This window comes from Ostrinia furnacalis, unplaced genomic scaffold (assembly GCF_004193835.3).
Source record: "Ostrinia furnacalis isolate ACB-3 unplaced genomic scaffold, ASM419383v2 OfSCF1411, whole genome shotgun sequence".
NCBI lineage: Eukaryota > Metazoa > Arthropoda > Insecta > Lepidoptera > Crambidae > Ostrinia > Ostrinia furnacalis.
Genome location: NW_021131650.1, coordinates 600,751 through 621,437, shown reverse-complemented (window position 1 = coordinate 621,437; position 20,687 = coordinate 600,751). Strand labels below are relative to the sequence as shown.

The following is a 20,687-nucleotide window of genomic DNA, read 5'->3' as shown; positions in this document are numbered from 1 at the left end:
TGGACACGTGTAAGTATGCATGAAACCTATTTAAAGGAAATGTTCGAAGTCTGTATGTACGAGAACCATTCCACTTCAGCAAAATGTGGGTTGCAGTTGCTTTGTGTTTACTAGTGCAGTTTTTGAGCAGTGAAGCCAAAGGTAAGTAGTTTATCAACACAATTAGCTACATCACTAGCAGTAAACAGAAGAATATAGAACTCAGTCGGAAAATTACGATCATCTTATTAATATGTTGAGCCTTTTCACAGACACCATTATAATACGAGTATAAATCATGTTTGTGTAGTATTTAGCAACTTGAAAGTTTTTCTCGATTACTTCTGCAGTTCCACGACGAGGCCAAATTAAGGAATGTATTTCTTATGCTCATATTTTTTTCTGCTGTGAGCTGCTGCTGCTGTCAATAAAGAAACATCTTCCTATAATTTATAGTAGGTATAAAATAAATCATACATTTTAATTCCAGTCGCCGTACTTCCTATGTTGAGGCACAATGACGGAATAGTTGGAGGCGAAGATATTGACATCTCCGAAGCACCTTACCAAGTGTCTCTTCAGGTGAATGGAAGGCACTCTTGTGGAGGCACCTTAGTTGCCAAGCATATCGTGATAACTGCTGCACATTGCATTGGAACGTAAGGTTTACATTATTTTAAGAAATTTCATCTTTCAATTCCCCATTTTAAAAAAAAGAGTCCAACAAAAATGTTGTAAAAAATATTACAACTTTTGTCAAATTCTTAGGTTCTACTTGAAATACTTCACTTCTGTTTTAGTCTTGACGCTTCCAAGTACCAAATTCGAGCTGGTTCCTCCTTTTCTGGCCGCGATGGTGAACTGTACCCAGTGGCAAAAGTTCTCCGACATCCCAACTATGGCCAAAATAATTTTGACTGTGACATTGCTATTATGTGGCTCTCCAAACCTGTGCGATTGAGTGACAAGATTGAAACGGTGGAAATGAAGGGTGTGGGCGAAGAAGTGCCAGACGGTGACATTGTTCAAGTCACGGGCTGGGGGCAAACTACGCCTGAGAGATCGTGGGTAAGTTCTAAAATTCAATAACTCAAAAATTCCCCATTCTTTGCCCCACCACTAAAACCCATTTAAAACCAGAGTTTGGCCTGCAATGTTGTTAATATAATATATTATTTGAGTATTTTGCAGTTGTTTAAATATTTGCAGGTTTACAACGACCGGATGCTGCAAAGAGTTCTGATCCCGAAGATTGCTGATTCGAAGTGCCGTGATGCTTATGACGACTTATTCACAGACAATATGCTGTGTGCTGGACTACCAGAGGGCGGGAAAAATGCTTGTTTTGTTAGTATTGTGTAAAAAAAATTAATGCGTTCCTTTTTGTAGGATGATAAAAGATATCTTTTACTTAGTCCACTACAAAAGTATTCTTTAAACAACCCGTTTGCTATTCTGATGCCAGAACATCCATAAGTTTCACTAAGGCCCGATTCGACCAAACTTTTATCCGAGAATAACTCCTGGTATAACTGACACATTCACATGACAGTAATTTCAGTATGGGAAATTAAATATGGCAAAACTGACCATTTATTCTGAGATTAATATTCACTCTTGTTTGGTCGAATCCACCCTAAAACGTCTTAAGCCAAATAATATCAGTGCACTGATTGAATAAACTTTCCTATTTAACAGGGCGATAGTGGTGGTCCTCTTATCCACAATGGCAAGCTGGCTGGCGTGGTCAACTTCGGATACGGATGCGCAAGACCTGAGTGGCCTGCAGTCTACGCGAAGGTATCTGCCCTTAGACAGTGGGTGGATGAACAGCTGAAGTTGACCGTCCCCGATTTGTAATATAACGACAAAATCATGAAATCACTTCCTCTATGCTCAATGTCGAATATAATCTTACAGATTTAATTAAAAAAGAAGACACTGTCAATGGTTTAAAAAAATTCATCGACTAACTATGGTATAACTGGCACATTGACAGTTTCAGTAGGTATAGAACTATAGATGACCTAAACTGAACTGTACCATCAAACTCATTGACAGGGGGGCGCCACCATCGTTCAACTAATAGTTTCTAACATGGCAAAAATAGGAATCAGCGATCCGGTATTGACGGTGGCGCCCCCCTGTCAATGTCACGGGTGGGACAGTTCCAATGTACTGTCGCACCATAGATCGAATACAATTATTGGATCTACACTCGACATCAAATAAATCGCACCTCCCGCGACAAGCATTTTCAAACGTATGCATCCCCACTTCCCAACAATATTGGCACCATTTAAAAGCCTAGTTCTAACCTTCATTTCATTATAGGAAAGGTTTTTACCCCAAAAATGTGTCTTTAGACGGATCCAGAGTCACTTCTTCAAAAAATAGGTAGTTACGCTAGAGCCAACTTTTATGGCTATAAAAATGTTAAGTTGGGATTAATCGCTATCCATCTGTTAAAGAGGACACGTGAGATCATTATTTGGTTTTATAACCATAAAATATGGTCTCATTGATCCCATAGGTGGGCCCAAAGTGAGGTATTTTTTCAAGTCACATTTATGGTATATGTTAATCATTTATTAAGAAATTAAATGTGTTTTTCTTTAAGGATATTTATTGAGCTTTCAAATAACACCAATATTGTTGGGGCACTGTGATTGTGTCAGAAGAAAATCGTTAAAGTTCGCGTCGCGGAAGGTGCGGTTTATTTGATGTTGAGTATATTATACTGGAACATTGACAGTTTCAGTATGGGAAATTATGTCAAAACTGACAATTTATTCCGAGATTAATATTTACTCTTGTTTGGTCGAATCCACCCTAAAAGAATTTAACAAATAGAATGTAATAGGAATATTGTGGAATAAGTGAATAAATCTCATACAAAATAAATATTATAATTTTATTGAATGTTATTCATTCCTTAATGACGTCATAATTATTATAATTTATCAACTCAACGATACGTGAGTTCTCATGGTAACTACGAAATTATCTCAAGGCAAATAAATAATTATGTAGTGTGATTAGAATACGGAAATAAATAGTTAAGATAGCTCTGTTCGTATAGATTTCATCAATTCTATATCAAAATATTATCACAAAGTCTGTTTGTATAATACCTATAAACTTTTATTATATTCTATTAAATGTAATAGATTTTCTTAGAACTGATAGGAAATTGTGAACTGTCGTGTCCAAAATTTATTTGTCAATGATGATCACTGTCAATTTTTTCGATGACGATCTCAAATTGAAGGGTAAAGTATGTTATAGCTGTATCTCATGTTGATAGCCCAATAAAATAAATAAACAAATAAATAAATAAAGTAAAGAAGAATGAGTGACTAGGTGAACAAGCTTTAAAAGATTCTTATTTATAGTCATTATCTACCAACGTTTTTAGAATTTTCTACACTATAACTAAAATTGTATTTAACTAGGTACCTACCACTAGCTACTTTTCACTTTCTGTCTCACAAACTTTTTACTGACTAAACTATACAAAGAATAAAGGGTCACAAGGGTCAAAGTGACCACAGTCAACAAAGCTAAAACTACATAAGTGACTAGTTCTAGTTCTAAGTATTGATACAAAGGCAAATTGGCAGCCGCCGCGCGTAAGTGACGTGCGCCGGAGTGTCTAAGCACGTGTTCTGTCCACCACACCGCGCGCTCTAATGGGCTTTGGGGCTGGTCGCGCATTATACTTCGGAGATGCACGATGTTTTGACGATAGCTGAAAATAAAAAAATAATGGTTAACTCGATGGGTGCCGGGAATAAAGCCACAATCGACAAAACACAATTTTACAGAAGAGATTTAGTGTAAATTTTGAATAATTCTAAACTACGAGGCGTATCAAAACGGTTTGTAAATCAAACCATGCGTTATTTTTTCTGGAGTAACATTTAATGTGCATAAGGTTATAGTGCTGAGAATATACTTTAAAAAGGTAGAAATACATATTGCCGCTTCATACATTGAAAGTCGGTTCCGTAAGAGTCCATTGTGGTTTTATTCCGGTAAAAAGTGTGCAATTAATCAAACAGCAATAGTGTATTGCAGCCTCGGGCGCTGATCTGTAGGATACAGTAATAGCCGTTTGCTTGTAGAAGATTTAAATAAAAGTTTTAACATTGTATAAATGGCTAATCGTGCCAACAAATTTTAAATGATGAATGGGAATAACGATTCAATATCCATAGTGCTTTTGGTAAATCAGGCAGTTTCAAAGATAAAATTCTGAAAAAAAGTTCAAAAGGTGTAGTTTACTAAAATCACTTAATCAGAAAACTGCTGCTATGGCTATTGCGGCTTTATTCCAGGCACCCATCGAACTGAGGTAAACAGCAGGACGTCCACTGCTGAACATAGGGTTAGACTTCCCCAGGTTTTCAGATTGACTGGGCGCCTTTTTGTTACCTGTATAAGGTCAACTGTAATTTTGTGGATGGACTATCCCATGCCGCGCTTGCCTGTGCGTGACCACTATTATAGAGCCTTACTGCCCCATCGCCCGTCAATTCTGCGTGGTTATTACCCTGCCCATTGCCACTTCAGCTTGCTTACCCATCAGATTTTTTATCGGTTATTTAAATGAATACGTCTCCAATGTAAATACAATTAAAAACGAAGTTGTATAAAATATCAGCGACATACCTTTTATTATCTTTCAAGATTGTTTGGATAGCACTGCTTAGTTTATCTTCCGATACTGTATCCATATCGACTCTGATACCAATATTATAGTGCACATATTGTTCCACATTAAACCATTGGTCTCCTAACATTGGCATTCCAATTAAAGGCACTCCAGCAGTGATGGCCTCATCCGTAGATTGCAGACCTCCTTGTGTGATGAACAATTTTACTTTTGGGTGACCTGGAAAAGAATATCAATTAACGAAAATCATCATTTCATCGCCTTCTTCATCTCTTTCTTCATTGGAATCAAGGACAGTCTTTTATAAATTTTCTGTGCGATTAAACTTGTGATTTAAGATTTAAAAACTTTTCTGATAAATAGATTTATACATATAATATGAATCGACCGATTTTATCAAAACTAATTTTGCTTGTTGTTTCATCATTAGATACCATCATAAATACTAATCTAATAAAATAACAATCCATTCAGTTTTCTGATGGACTTTACTTTTTCCAATAAAAGCTAAGGACATTTTTTCGCTTAGCGATATTAATGAGATACTAGTATACGTACGTAAAAGATCGCTTTGAGGCAACCATTTTGAAATCCTGATATTAGGAGTTCTCCCAGGCAGCTCATCTTGATTCCACTTCCACAAGATATCGTAGGGTAGTTTAGAAAGTACGTTGATCATCGTCTGTATTTTTTCCGGAGGTAACAGAGCTGGATCTACGTTGGTTCCAAAACTAATGTATATAACACCATTCTTAGATGAGTCCAAATAGTTTTTGAGATCCTGAAAAATTGTGAATTTATATAAAAAAAATGATATTTAATAATCTTTTTACCATTGAATAAATANAAGCACGCGATAGTAAATACGTACCGAAAACTGGTCATGCTAATCACACAACAAACTTGATACTATTAAATAAGCCGTTTGTATAAGCTTATATACGTTCTATTAAAATTTTGCTAAGTCATTCCGAGATGACTATGTAATTACGCTATCAATTTGTTTGTTGTCTGGCTAGTTTTTTTATTAATATTGATACTGCTTATCAGTTTTTGCAGACACGCCACTAGCAACGCACTTGGTACCTCACAAACATTTATTACGCCATCTTCATTGATACGAGTGTGTAAACAAACTCTATTTGCTTTGTAGGAAATTTTATTTGTAGACTAGCGGCCACACGCGACTTCGTACGCGTGAATCCCGCTTTACCCCCTTAGGGGTGGAGTTTCGTAAAATACTTTCTTAGCGGATGCCTACGTCATAACATCTACCTGCATGCCAAATTTCAGCCAGATCTGTCCAGTGGTTTGGGCTATGCGTTGATAGATCACTATGTCAGTCAGTCAGTCAGTCAGTACGGTGAAGTCAGAAATTTGATATCATCGTTATAACATATATAAATATATTTTTTTTATTTCTGTAAATCATTTACATATATTGGTTATAACATAAGTTATTTTTATATACAGGGTGACTGGAACTGAACCCGCCATAGCTAATACGCGTATAGAGGAGGTCATTTGCTAATTATTGAACCTTACTTTCTATGACTAAAGTTTCATAGTTTAGGAGATATGTCAATTTTCATACTTTTTCCGAAATTTGACCTACAAAATGCTTAATTTTTTTTTCTCGCATGATTTTAACCGATTTTTTATTTGATACTAATATCGAATAAACCTTTAGTCAAATAAAATAAATTTCAGATCCAGATAATGATTGAATAACTAGTTACGAGCCGCCAAAGTTTAACAAAAGTACAAACCACGATAAAAAATTCAAGTTCGAATTCGATTTATAAAAAAACGAATGATGATAATGGATTGCCAATGATCTTAAAAATATCTTTACCTTCTCTTCTTTCCAATGATATATCACACGTAGTAATTAGATATTTATTAAAAAATCAAAGTTTATGGAAGAAAATGGAGTAATAATACGAAAATTATCCATACAAAGTTTCTTAAAACATCTCATATTTTCTGCTATACTCCTTTTCATTACTATTTTTGTGTTTCTTGAAAAATTAATTTAAAATAATAATCACATTATGAAGAAAAATTTAAAAAAAAATCAAAATCAACTTTGTACGTATAATTTTTGTATTATTACTCCATTTTCTTCCATAAACTTTGAATTTTTGACAAATTTCAATATCTAATTACAACGTGTGATATATCATTGGAAAGAAGAGAAGCTAGAGATATTTTTAAGATTATTGGCAATCCATTATCACCATTAGTTTTTTTAAATTAAATTCGATGTACAATTTTTTTTCGTGGTTTGTACTTTTGTTAGACTTTGGCGGCTCGTAACTAGTTATTCAATCATTATCTGGATCAGAAATCTATTTTATTTGAATAAAGACATATTCTATATTAATATCTAATAAAAAAACTGTTGAAATTACGCGAGAAAAAAAAAATTAAGCAGTTTTTAGGTCAAATTTCGGAAAAATCTGAAAAAAGTATAAAAATTGACATATCTCCTAAACTATAAAACTTTAGACATAGAAAGTAAGGTTCAATAATTAGCAAATTACCTCCTCTATACGCGTATTAGCTATGGCGGGTTGAGTTCCAGTCACCCTCTATATTTTTTTTGATCACCGTCAATAACGCCCCCTGTTGCGCGCCTTCTTGGCTGGTAGCCTCTATATGGTCTCGGTCAAGAGGGCGCGCAATCCGCAATCCTCTTCGTATAATGGTTCCCGCTGAAAACCAGCTTCTCGACATGGCGCTTGTTATGTCGCGAATATAGCTGAGCGGTCGCCACTTCAGCATAGTTTGTAGTTTAATGTCATGTAATGTATTTTTATTTTTCTATGCTGAATAAAGTATTCTTGATTGGTTCGTGTCCATACGTACTCTGAGACCTCATAGTAATGTTTGTGAATACGGGCGTGAGAAGTAGCACTTTGCAAGACTCGAGCGTCATCATCTTCGTCATCATTTCCACTACAGGACGTCCGTTGCTAAACATAGGCCTCTTCGAATAATTTCAAGAGTGCTTCAAAAGTGGAAATGTACCTACAATAAAATTCCTCGGGCTAAGTCAAAGACTGTTTTCATAAAATAATTTACCGACTTGTTCAAGTCGTGTATAATTGAATTAGGTCCAAAATACTAACAAATTAATATACCTGTCATCTTTCATGATTGTTTGAATGGCATTGCTTAGTTCATCTTCTGATATTGTATCCATATCCACTCGGATGCCAATCTTATGGTACACATATTGTTCTACGTTATACGTCTCCTAGCATTGGCATTCCTATCAAAGGCACTCCAGCAGAGATGGCCTCATCCGTGCCTCATCCGTAGATTGCAACCTCCTTGGGATATGAACAGTTTTACTTTTGGGTGTCCTGGAAAAAAAGATCAAAATTAGATCCATTAGATCAACGTCTTTCCTGTCTCTTAACACTGAGTGCAGCAACTGTTGTTAAGGTTATTTACATAATTTATCAAATAATAAGAAAACTTACGTAAGAGATCGCTTTGAGGCAACCATTTTGAAATCCTGATATTAGGAGTTCTCCCAGGCAGCTCATCTTGATTCCACTTCCACAAGATATCGTAGGGTAGTTTAGAAAGTACGTTGATCATCGTCTGTATTTTTTCCGGAGGTAACAGAGCTGGATCTACGTTAGTTCCAAAACTAATGTATATGACACCATTCTTAGATGAGTCAAAATAGTTTTTGAGATCCTGAAAAATTGTGAATTTATATAAAAAAATGATATTTAATAAGCTTTTTACCATTAAATAAATGTAAACATTGATCATGGTATCACGATATCCTGCAGATCAAAAAAGTATTGAGTTTGTAATTTGTTAATTAATTTTAATAGACTATCATTTAGGCATAATCATAATATTATTAGTAATATTTTTTCGATTCCAAATAAAACGAAAATATTTTAGAGTGATATTGATATAAAACAACCAATCTTTAAAGATAATACGAGTACGTACTTGAGGTAATTCCTTTTCGGGTTTTTGATGCAATCCTCCCATATAGATTACATTCGGTGGAACCGGTCGGTTGTTTTCCCAAATCGGATGAATATTCACAAATAACATGTCCACATTGTTCTTTAATTCTGTCAAAGGAGGGGTTTCTGTTCCAAATACTGCAGCAATTCTTTCATCATAAAATTTTTCAACTGCAGCTAATATAGCCAAGGTATCATAGTAATGGTATATTTCAGACAGTTTTTCGAACAGGCTGATGTGGTTCAAAGTCTGTTGCATAGCAGTCGGGTACAAAATGGGATGAGACACTGCCCCCACCATGTGCAGATTGTCCTCCGTATTTCCAAGAGAACTGACTTGTATCACAGGTGCTTTGAACACATGCGACAAAGCAAGCAATGGCGTGAAAAAAGCTTCCAGTAACAGCAGATCAAACTTCTGTGATTTATATTTCAACAGCTTTTGGAATTCGGTCGTCAACATCTGTTCCTCAAAAACTTTCATCATTGTTTTCAATGACATACTGACTTGCCCCGACAGTTCTTCTTTGCTACCTGACGCTACGCTTGCCTGTAGAAATTCTGTCCTCCAAATTCCATAAGACAGGTCGTGTACATCAATTTCTGTCAAATTTGTTGGTGCTCCACCATTTTTGTACACTGGATCAGTAGTTACAACAACCACTTCGTGACCTCTTTTCACTAGCTCTTCTACGAGAGGCCGAAACACTACTTGATGGCTAATTGACGGCGTCGGAAACACCGCAAGTATTCGCGACGCTTCATTGTGAGCTATGAAGCACGCGATAGTAAATACGTGCCGAAAACTGGTCATGCTAATCACACAACAAACTTGATACTATTAAATAAGCCGTTTGTATAAGCTTATATACGTTCTATTAAAATTTTGCTAAGTCATTCCGAGATGACTATGTAATTACGCTATCAATTTGTTTGTTGTCTGGCTAGTTTTTTTATTAATATTGATACTGCTTATCATTTTTTGCAGACACGCCACTAGCAACGCACTTGGTACCTCACAAACATTTATTACGCCATCTTCATTGATACGAGTGTGTAAACAAACTCTATTTGCTTTGTAGGAAATTTTATTTGTAGACTAGCGGCCACACGCGACTTCGTACGCGTGAATCCCGCTTTACCCCCTTAGGGGTGGAGTTTCGTAAAATACTTTCTTAGCGGATGCCTACGTCATAACATCTACCTGCATGCCAAATTTCAGCCAGATCTGTCCAGTGGTTTGGGCTATGCGTTGATAGATCACTATGTCAGTCAGTCAGTCAGTCAGTACGGTGAAGTCAGAAATTTGATATCATCGTTATCTACACTAATATTATAAAGAGGAAAACTTTGTTTGTTTGTTTGTTTGTTTGTTTAGTTGTAATGGATAGGCTCAAAAACTACTGGACCGATTTTAAAAATTCTTTCACCATTCGAAAGCTACATAACTCACAAGTAACATAGGCTAAGTTTTATTTTGGAAAAAAATAGGGTCCCGTAAAATATTTATGTTGTATTTATTAATATTGAACCCTATTTACCGATTCAGCAGATCTACACTAGTATGTAGTTACGTCTCTAGTTAATAGACAAATCGCTCTATGTCGCCATCTTGTTGTCTGTGGTAATCTCTCTGCAATAAAACTGCGTCTGCTAAATTTAAACTATTTTTTATTTAAATTCATCAGGTTATGGGCCCAGGCCACCTGATTTTTGCATAAAAGTGAACAGTAGAATAAAACAAATAGTTTAACAGTTAGTAAATTGAGAAATACGCAAAAATATTGCAAAAATTTTCACGTGGTTCCATCTTTAAAATTCAGCAAAAATGTCGTCAAATAATACAATGGCGTTAATCGAAAAGCTGACAGGACGAGATAATTATCCCACTTGGAAATTCGCAGTCCAAACATATCTCGAACATGAGGAACTTTGGTGCTGTATAACGGCGAAGGAGCCTGTTGATTCCAGACTTGACACGAAGGCCAAATCGAAAATAATTTTACTTGTACATCCTATCAACTATGTACATATTCAAGAGGCCAAAACTGCAAGAGAGGTATGGAATAACCTCGCCAAAGCGTTCGATGATAACGGTTTGACACGCCGTGTTGGATTGCTAAGAGATCTGATCACAACCACTCTTGAAAGTTGTCTGAACATAGAAGACTATGTGAACAAAATAATGACCTCCGCACACAAGCTAAGAAACATCGGGTTTGAAGTGAATGACGTCAGCAAAGCGTTGCACTTTCCACCACTGAAGCGGAATTTATGGCCGCCTGTTCTGCGACAAAAGAAGCTTTGTGGTTGAAAAGACTGTTATTAGATATTGGTAAATTCAATCAGGATTCAATTTGTTTGAATATAGATAACCAAAGTGCAATTTGTTTAATCAAAAATATTGATTACCATAAGCGTTGTAAACACATCGATATCAAATATAATTTTATAAAGGAGAAATATGTAGAGAAACAAATTGATCTCAATTATGTTTGTACTAAGGAGCAATTTGCTGATGTATTCACTAAAGCTTTGCCTAGAGACAAGTTTCAGTATCTTAGAAGTAAAATTGGTATTAAGAAACTTGCACATTACTAAAACTGTTAATTTTTGGTGAGAGTTATTAATATGTCTTTAAGTTTACTTTAGATGCAAAATGTTATTTGTATTGATTTTAAAGTAGCTATGTTTTAAGAACAAGGGTTCAAATTAGGTGAGAGTGTTGTATTTATTAATATTGAACCCTATTTACCGATTCAGCAGATCTACACTAGTATGTAGTTACGTCTCTAGTTAATAGACAAATCGCTCTATGTCGCCATCTTGTTGTCTGTGGTAATCTCTCTGCAATAAAACTGCGTCTGCTAAATTTAAACTATTTTTTATTTAAATTCATCAATTTAGGATTTTCATAAGACGTGGAAAAGCGCCATCTATCGTCATTGGTTAAAATCTTCTTGCGCCTGAAAAACATTTTTGAGGTACGTAAATATTCATGAAGGCAAAGCTGTCAAACGCCATCTATCGACATCATAGTAAATTAGTAACTAAATATTACATGTACTATGAATAGCGCTGTTCGTAAATAATATTGAAAATTTAATAAATAAATATTATTTTATGTAATTGAACCATTCACTGTATGTACCTATTTGAATCATTAACTGGGTTTAAACGAGCAAATCAAAGTGTTAATTAGTGACTTTTTACAAACTTCCTTGCAAATTCTTACTATGTGCCGCCATCTACCGAGATGAATATTAGGGTACGGTTCAGCGGCGGACAAATGGGATGGGCGCGTGGGCGATTGTAGTTAAATAGGATAAGAATTACTTCGTTTTTATTTTCTGTATGTAATTTGTAAATTTTTTGATAGGGTCTTTATTTTAATTACTTAGGTTGGTAGGTACTTACTTATTTGATTTTAATGATAATTACTATAGGTACGTGTAATTTTAGTAGAAAGAAAGGTCATTGAATGACTAAGTGACTCACTCACTCATCACGAAGTCTCGGAAACTACAAGTCTCAAAAGAGTTCTCATAGGGGTTAATGGTCTATCTATTCCACTTGGATCACCTAGCTGGCTTTGATCACCAAGATGATCAAAGTGGACTCCAATTAAATGATTTTTTTAGTGTTCTTTGATCACCTATAAATAAATCATACCTCTGAATTGTCACATACATGTCCAATTTGTTTATTGCGGTTTTTAGAAAATATCAAAAATGTTACAAAACAAAATATTATGTAGTACAACAATTGGACATGTGACTATTCAGAGGAGGTGTGATTTGTTTGTAGATGATCAAAGGACACTAAAATAATAATTTAACTAGAGTCTACTTGGCTCACCCAGGACATCGTATCCGTGGGTGATCAAAGGCACAGAATAAATTCAAAGGACACTAAATTGTCGCTGTAAGTCCACTTTGATCACCTGGCTGATCAAAGCCAGGTGATCAAAGTGGAATACACCTCCTTTTAGAACGTAGGTAGTCACTAAGACGAAATTTTGCAAAATTCAACCCTTATGGGAGTTAAAAAGGGGGTTAGAAGTTTGTATTGCAGTCCTCGGTTTTTAAAGTAAGAGACTTGAAAGTTAAAGTGTATGCTCACTATGATCTCTAGATATTGTGGAGGTGTACATATACTGTTCGGTACACTGTGGTACTGTGTACACATCGGTTTGCCGACGATATTGTGGTCATGGCAGAATCGTTGGAAGATCTTGGCACAATGCTCGAAGACCTTAATCGATTTTCCCAACAGGTAGGCCTGAGGATGAACATGGACAAAACGAAGCTTATGTCGAATGTCCATGTTGCGCCCTACCCAGTTTCAGTTGGGAGCTCAATTCTCGAGATTGTCGACAAGTAGGTATGTCTACCTCGGACAAACGATCCAGCTAGGTAGGTCCAATTTCGAGAAGGAGGTCAATCGTCGAATCCAACTCGGCTGGGCAGCGTTCGGGAAACTACGCAACATCTTTTCGTCCAAAATACCTCAATGCCTGAAGACTAGAGTGTATAACCAATGTGTGTTACCAGTGATAACTTATGGCTCGGAAACGTGGCCTCTCACTATAGGCCTTATACAGAAGCTCAGTTGCACAGCGTGCTATGGAGAGGGCTATGCTTGGTGTTTCTTTGCGAGATCGAATCAGAAACGAGGAGATCTGTAAACGAACCAAAGTCGCTGACATAGCCCGACGGATTAGCAAGCTGAAGTGGCAATGGGCAGGGCACATAGTACGCAGAACTGATGGCCGATGGCGCAGAATGGTTCTGGAATGGAGGCCGCGTACCGGAAAACGTAGCGTGGGACTTCCACCTACAAGGTGGACCGACGACATCGTAAAGGGAAGCGCTGGACGCAGGCCGCTTCCAATCGATCAACATGGAAAGCATTGGGGGAGCTATGTTCAGCAGTGGACGTCCTATGGCTGAAATGGTGGTGGTGGTGGTGGTACATATACTGAAAATGTATCATTAGAAATCAACTACGGGGGCTAAGGAGATAAAAGGAGGATTGGAAGTTTATATTATGAAAGTCCTATGTGTTTAAAGTAAGAGAGTTGAAATTTAAAATGTATGCGCTATAGATGCTAAAAGTGGATTTTACGAAACTCCACCCCTAATGGAGTAAAACGAGGTCCACGCGTACGAAGTCGCGGGCGGCCGCTAGTAATATAATATAAATAGACCGACGATCTGGTGAAGGTCGGTCGCGGGAAGTACCTGAATGCGGACAGCGCAGGACCGGTCATTGTGAAAATTTTCAGAGGAGGCTTGTCCAGCAGTGGACGTCTTTTGACGGAAACAGATGTAGCAATTATGTACCAAAGTAATTAAAACATGTCAAGGAAAAAAAAGAGTTATTTAAGTTTTCAGTATTACACAATTAGGTTCTTTTCAACTTAGTACTTTTGCTCAGTCTAATCACAGTTCTGTATAAAAGGTAGCATGCAAAAATGATGCTTAATATCACAGTTATGAAGCCTAAAATTACATAAATAACTAGTTCTATTTCTAAGTATTGTTGCCAGGACATGTTGGCTGCCGCTGTGCGTAAGTGTCGTGCGCCGGAGTGGCGGATCACGTGCTCTGTCCACCACATTGCACGCTCTAGTGGACTCTGGGGCTGGTCGTACATTAAGGTTCGGAGACGCGCTATGTTATCGTAGTAACTGAAATAAAAGGTTATTTTTATTAGAGTATGAAGGAAGGAGGCATAACGTTCGAATGTCTTAAGAGATAATATCCGCATCAATGGAAAAATTCCTTTCCGTCACAACCCGTTACTTCATCAAAATTCACCTCCACCATCTAGGTATATGTATTTTAATCACTGAAGAAAGAGGTGATTTAAGGCTGAAATGCACCACCTAAATTTAATCGTTACCATACTGTGCTATAACGTTAACCAGTGCATTTTGTATGGAGTTTGACAGATTTTTGACGTTAAAGTCAAAGTAACATGATGGCAATCCAGCCTAAGACTGTCAGTTATTAATAATGGTAAAGAGATAGATTGAGTCCCGGGAAAGGACAGAATAGTTTTATCCAAGTCTAGAAGAGGGACACGCACGAGATATAGATTTTCTGTTGACAGACCAAATTCACGCAAGTGAAACCACGGGCAAAGGTTATACATATTTTACACTCGTATGCATATTGCATAAGGAAATATTCCAGATTGCATACTAGACTGAGCAGCTCAATCGAATGATTGATATTATTATGACCAGATAGATAATAACACCGATAACATGCGATGGCAATCACAATAAGGGTCTGATTTCACGATAAATGTAAGTAGGCATACCTACTCGTTTTCTAAAGATCAAATTGATGAGACAACTTTTGACATTTCCTTAACTATCATAGAATAGTAACAAGTAATAAAACTATTAAAATGGTCTCAGTAAGGCTAAAAAGATCACCTGAATTTGGCTCAAATATGGCATTTTCATTAAAATTCGAAACATAAATGGTAAAGTATATTTAATTAGCTAGTAAATAAACCAGCAGAACGTTGTCAAAATTATTTATCTTAATGGTGACTCACCTTTTATCTTTCATAATAGTTTCGATAGCGTTTCTCAGTTTTTCTTCTGAAATGGTGTCCATGTCAATTTTGATGCCAATGTTATGGTACTCATATTGTTCTATATTAAACCACTGGTCTCCAAACATGGGGATGCCGATCAAAGGTACACCAGCTGTTATGGCTTCGTCAGTTGATTGTAGACCTCCTTGTGTGATGAATAGTTTTACTTTTGGATGACCTGGAAGAAAACACAGTTGAATTAACTGATGATGATAATTTTTTCTAGGTTTCATAGTTAACTTAGGAGGCTAAGACGTATAAACTTGAATTTTCAATTTTGATCTTTTAAGTATCATTTTTCACTAATATGGGAAGCAAAATCTTGGAAGTAAAAGCCGATAAAATTCTGATGCAGACTATGTCAGACACTTTAGCTCATAAAATTTTAATTTTTACAACGGACAAAAACAAAAGACTAAGAAGAAAATAAATAGTACAAAATCCAGCTGATCCATTAGGATTAGTAGGCATATATGGCAGCTGCATATTTAATTCAACAATTGAAAGTATAATATTAATAATATGGCAAATGGAATGAGTCTTGTTATTAATACGTACGTAAAAGGTCCGACTGTGGAAACCATTTTGAAATTTTTATATTGGAAGTTCTTCCCGGCAATTCATCATGATTCCACTTCCATAGCACATCGTAGGGTGACTTAGAAACTGCAGCAATCATTGATTGAATTTTTTCTGGAGGTAACGAAGCTGGATCTACGTTGGTTCCAAAGCTGATGTATATGACACCATTTTCAGATGCGTCTAAATATTTTTTGAGATCCTGCAAATATTGTTTATACAGTTTAGTATTGTCTAATTCTGATTTTAATTTTAATTTTCTCATTCTAATTTTTAGTTAGTGAAACTATCACTTACCTGAGTTAATTCCTTTTCTGGTTTCTGATGAACACCTCCCATGAAGATGACGTTTGGTGGAACCGGACGATTTCTTTCCCATATCGGATGGATATTTAATAACAATAAATCAACATTATTTCTCAGGTCATCAATCGATGGGACACTCTCACCAAACACTCTTTTAAGCATTTCATTGGATATTTCATATAATTTAGCAAGATTTCTTTCTGTGATGTAAGCATTGTAAATATTTGATACCTTCTCCCAAAATGTCAGATTATTGACTCTCTGAATCCCACACGTTGGGTAAAGAAAAGGATGGATTACTGCACCAAAGGTTTTCAAATTATCATCAGTCGATCCAAATGAACTGACCTGTATCACTGGTGCTTTAAATACGTGCGTAAGCCCTAACAATGGCCAGAAGTATGCTTCGAGTATCAGCAAATCAAATTTCTGCGACTTATCCATTAAAAGTTGTTTCATATCGTCCAATTGCATCTGTTTTTCAAATAGCGACATCAACAACGTTAGGATTAACCTCGATTGGGCGCGCGTATCCTTTTTATTGCCTGTTGTAAGGTTTGATGAAGTAAATACTGACCAAGAATCGTAAGAAACGTCGTGAGCATCAATTTCGAGCAAATTCTTTGGTGACCCTCCATCTTTGAAAATTGGGTCTGTTGTCAGAACAATTACTTCATGACCTCGGTTGACTAACTCCAATGTCAGCGTTCGAAACACCACTTGATGGCTTATTGATGGCGTAGGGAACACTGCAAGTATCCGAGCTCCTTCGTCACTAACAAAAGCACAAGCAATAAGTATCACTAATGAAATTAGCCTAGCCATGGCTGTATTGTTGTCACGATAATGTCTAAGCTCGTTCTGATGGATAACTTGACAATTAGAATATATATATATTATGCGTCTAATCGTTTCAACGATTTACTTTTATTGAACTTGAGTCACATTGATTTGTGCTACAATGTATCTATCGGCATAATTACCCTTATCTTCTATTTAGTTTATTTGTGTAAAGTTTTAACCTGGTTATTGGGTAACTATAGTCACTTCGGGCTGATTGATGATGAATCTAAAATGTAACCTTTTATTGGTTGACACTGACATTCCTTCAGCTTTCATCTTTACCTATTCTATACAACTGTCCTCTAAGTTGTCTAGATAAGATCGTTAGAAACCTATAAGGCCGCCTAATGTATTGTACCGTATCTTTTGTACCTATTTTTCTTGTCTTAAGTGGTGTACAATATTCTGTCTATCTATCTAGACATGAAATTTTATTTAACTTTAGCCTTGTGTTATTCTGGTGGCGAGACACCAAGCCTCAGATTTGACAATAAAGAGGTCGTAGTAATATTCAAATCTTACTGAGAAAAATGAAAACAAGCAGAGTCGAAGGAAAAAGACGGGTCATTTATCTATACTTCTTCTATACCTACTCATAATCTATCTACATATACTAATATTATAAATGCGAAAGTAACTCTGTCTGTCTGTCTTGCTTTCACGCCTAAACCACTGAACCGATTTTGATGAAATTAGAGATAGTTTGAGTTCTGGGAAAGGACATAGGATAGTTTTTATCCCGGTTTTTGAAACAGGGACGCGAGCGATAAAGTTTTTCTGTGGCAGACAAAATTCCACGCTGGCAAAGCCGCGGGCGGAAAGCTAGTAAATTATAAACCAATAACGACGAATAGTGGGCTAATTTTATTATCTTTATTAAATAATGCCCAATTCATTAGATAATGACGTTATTCAAGTGCTAATCACTAGTGGACCTTGTGCTTAGTAATCTAACTTGACTTCTGTATATTTATTTATTTTATTCCTACCCGGAAAATCAAAACAAAAACAAACAAAACTGATGGCGCATTGACCTGATCTAAATTATTTGTCAGGTCCGGTAGGAAAATAATAGTTTTATTTAAAAAAAAACATTTCCTAGGTCAATTCTAGACAAACACATGAATTTTATTAGATAAAGATTTTTTATCCTACTTTTAATATTATAAATGCGAAAGTTTGGATGTCTGGATGTCAGCATGTCTGGATGTTTGTTACTCTTTCACGCAAAAACTAATGAACGGATGTTGATGAAACTATCATCAAAATCCGTTCATTACCCCACACGTATGTGTTTGATGAAAAAAAAATTTTGACTTTCAGTCTAAGTATGGGTAGCTCCCAGTATTTTTTTATTTTTTTATTTTTGCATCAAAATCTTAATGCGGTTCACAGAATACATCTACTTACCAAGTTTCAACAGTATAGCTCTTATAGTTTCGGAAAAAAATGGCTGTGACATACGGACGGACAGACGGACGGACGGACAGACAGACATGACGAATCTATAAGGGTTCCGTTTTTTGCCATTTGGCTACGGAACCCTAAAAATAATATTGATTTAGACTCCGCCTTTATTCGGATAAACTATCCGAAACTTTTGAATCGGTTTCCGTTACGGATATTTTTTTTATTTCGGATATCTGATAGTTTCGGTTATGGTTACGGATTTCCATAACATCCCTGATTTGCATTGTGATGGAGCCCGCGGGCTTGAGGCTGCGGGGGGCGTGCGCTCAGCGCTGAAGGTGTGGAGGAACACCGCTTGTGACCGCTCGGTCAGTCTCAGATCAGTCGTTGTGAAATAATGTATGTTTTTTGTTACACTTACGACACGGTCCGAACCTACAAGAATCTAACGTATGTCCCGAACGTAAACAGTTTTCACACAACTTATGTTTAGTGATTAGATTGTCCAAATCAGAACCTAGAAATTTTTGGCACGCGTATAATGAGTGGTCGGCACTACACATTAGGTATTTTTTGATAGAAGTGAATCGTTGATGCGGCTTATTGGTGGAAACATTGCAGTGGACTTTGTTACTGTGCGATGAGAAGTTATGTTTTTTACCAAGATATTTTTAAACTTCCTACTACGGCTATGTGATACCAGCAATGTTTCCAGCATGTCAGCACGATCCTTGTCAAATTTTATCAAATTGTCTACCTTGAGAGCTTTCTTTGAATCTGAGTGATTTAATCTCGTCTAATTTGGAGGTTATTATGTAAATAACTAAAGTGTCCCAATGTTCTGTGGGTTCACCTAGTATTTTTAATGCGCGTAAGTTTTTAAGTATTGTATCTATGAGACGTCTGAGTGAATGTGGAGACTCCTTAGGGAGTTTGGTGATGGAAAACAGTGAATTTACATGATTGTGCACTAGCAAACGATTGTTATTGTATCTGTTTAGGAATAGCTCCCATGCTACTGAATAGTTAGCTGCAGAGAACTCTAAGGAATTGATAACTAGCCCTGATCTTCCCTTTAATGAGGATTTCAGGTAGTGAAATTTCTGTATATTTGAGATTTCATCAGAGTTATGCACTAGGGAAACAAAAGTATCTCGAAACTCGAGCCTATGCTCGTACACACCGTCTAAAGTAAGCATATTTATAGTCGGTAATTTAATCGAATGTAATGAACCACTAAGCACCTTAGAAGATTCACTGACCTCTGATTATGAGCTTAGAATGCATTCACAAGGCTAAGATACTGTAGCAGCTCTCTTCTTAATTGTTCTTCTAATACTGAGTCTGATACAGTTAGTTCTATTCGTGTTTGAAGAGTGCTGAATTCAGTGAGCAAGTCATTGATGCCTTTCATGCGTAACCTTAAATCTATGCGTTTTTGAACGGGTAAGTGTTAATTAACGAGAGTATTTACATAATTTGACAATCTCGTTAACCTGCCTTTTAAAATTCCCCGTATTTTAACTAACTACATAAGCACATTATTGTTACCTACTTGATTCAGAGAAAGCAAGTTTAAACGGTGACTTTTCTGATATCAATGGTGATTTGTGGAAACACTTACGGTTTAATCCTGGTGTGTAGGCGAATGCTAGATGACGTAGCACGGATTGGATGGATGAATGCAAGCACTGGAATGAGAAATTAAGCACAGTATCAACACAAGTGAAGCTGGGGAGGCAGGTTAGGGAAAGAATGACTGGCCGTACCGAAATGCGCTTTGTAGGTTGTAGACCTGCTGCAGACTTTCAGACGTCTTAACCGGGTGCCTTTCCTCAGTCTTCGTCCTCTTTGCACGTTTTGGATGGCTTTTCTTCGCCTTGCGATGTGTGTGAAGTTGCACGAAGTCCGAAGGTCGCCGAGCCTTTTCTGTAGGTAATTCGGCCGCGAAGGAACACAATGTTGCTGCGATGCTCGTAAACGAAGATGCGTGTTGATAATTCCGAAGTAAAATGCTTTTTATTTAGGTAATTGAGTGTAATCTCAATTTCCAGTAAATTATAAAGCGTTACGTCGTTACATTTGAAAGCAAGTAGTAAGAAGGAATGATTTGACAAAAACGTATATTTAAATTCGTGGACGGCTCAGTGGTGCCACTTCAAAATAGTTATAAATTATCTATGCTAATAATGCCATGGTTATAACACCGACACAAAATAACGTTACCGTTAACTACTAGATAGGAGCAGGTTTCTTTTATAAATAAAACAACCATA

At 36.5% G+C, this 20,687-nt stretch overlaps 2 protein-coding genes across 2 annotated transcripts; one reads left to right on the top strand and one right to left on the bottom strand.

Moving 5' to 3' along the window:
• On the top strand, positions 1–2,233 carry LOC114352626 (vitellin-degrading protease-like). The gene is made up of 5 exons (XM_028304287.1): positions 1–141; positions 470–638; positions 780–1,047; positions 1,189–1,326; positions 1,678–2,233. The coding sequence occupies exons 1-5, from the start codon at positions 84–86 to the stop codon at positions 1,837–1,839; spliced, it is 795 nt and encodes a 264-aa protein (XP_028160088.1). The 5' UTR covers positions 1–83; the 3' UTR covers positions 1,840–2,233.
• A 901-nt stretch (positions 2,234–3,134) lies between these two features.
• On the bottom strand, positions 3,135–17,030 carry LOC114352649 (uncharacterized). Its single transcript, XM_028304323.1, has 8 exons — positions 16,150–17,030; positions 15,832–16,054; positions 15,232–15,451; positions 14,068–14,350; positions 8,639–9,496; positions 5,216–5,438; positions 4,654–4,876; positions 3,135–3,730 (listed from the first exon to the last, which is right to left on the bottom strand). Exons 1-8 carry the CDS (start codon positions 16,981–16,983, stop codon positions 3,445–3,447), a joined length of 3,150 nt encoding a protein of 1,049 aa, XP_028160124.1. The 5' UTR covers positions 16,984–17,030; the 3' UTR covers positions 3,135–3,444.
• Positions 17,031–20,687: the final 3,657 nt, after the last annotated feature.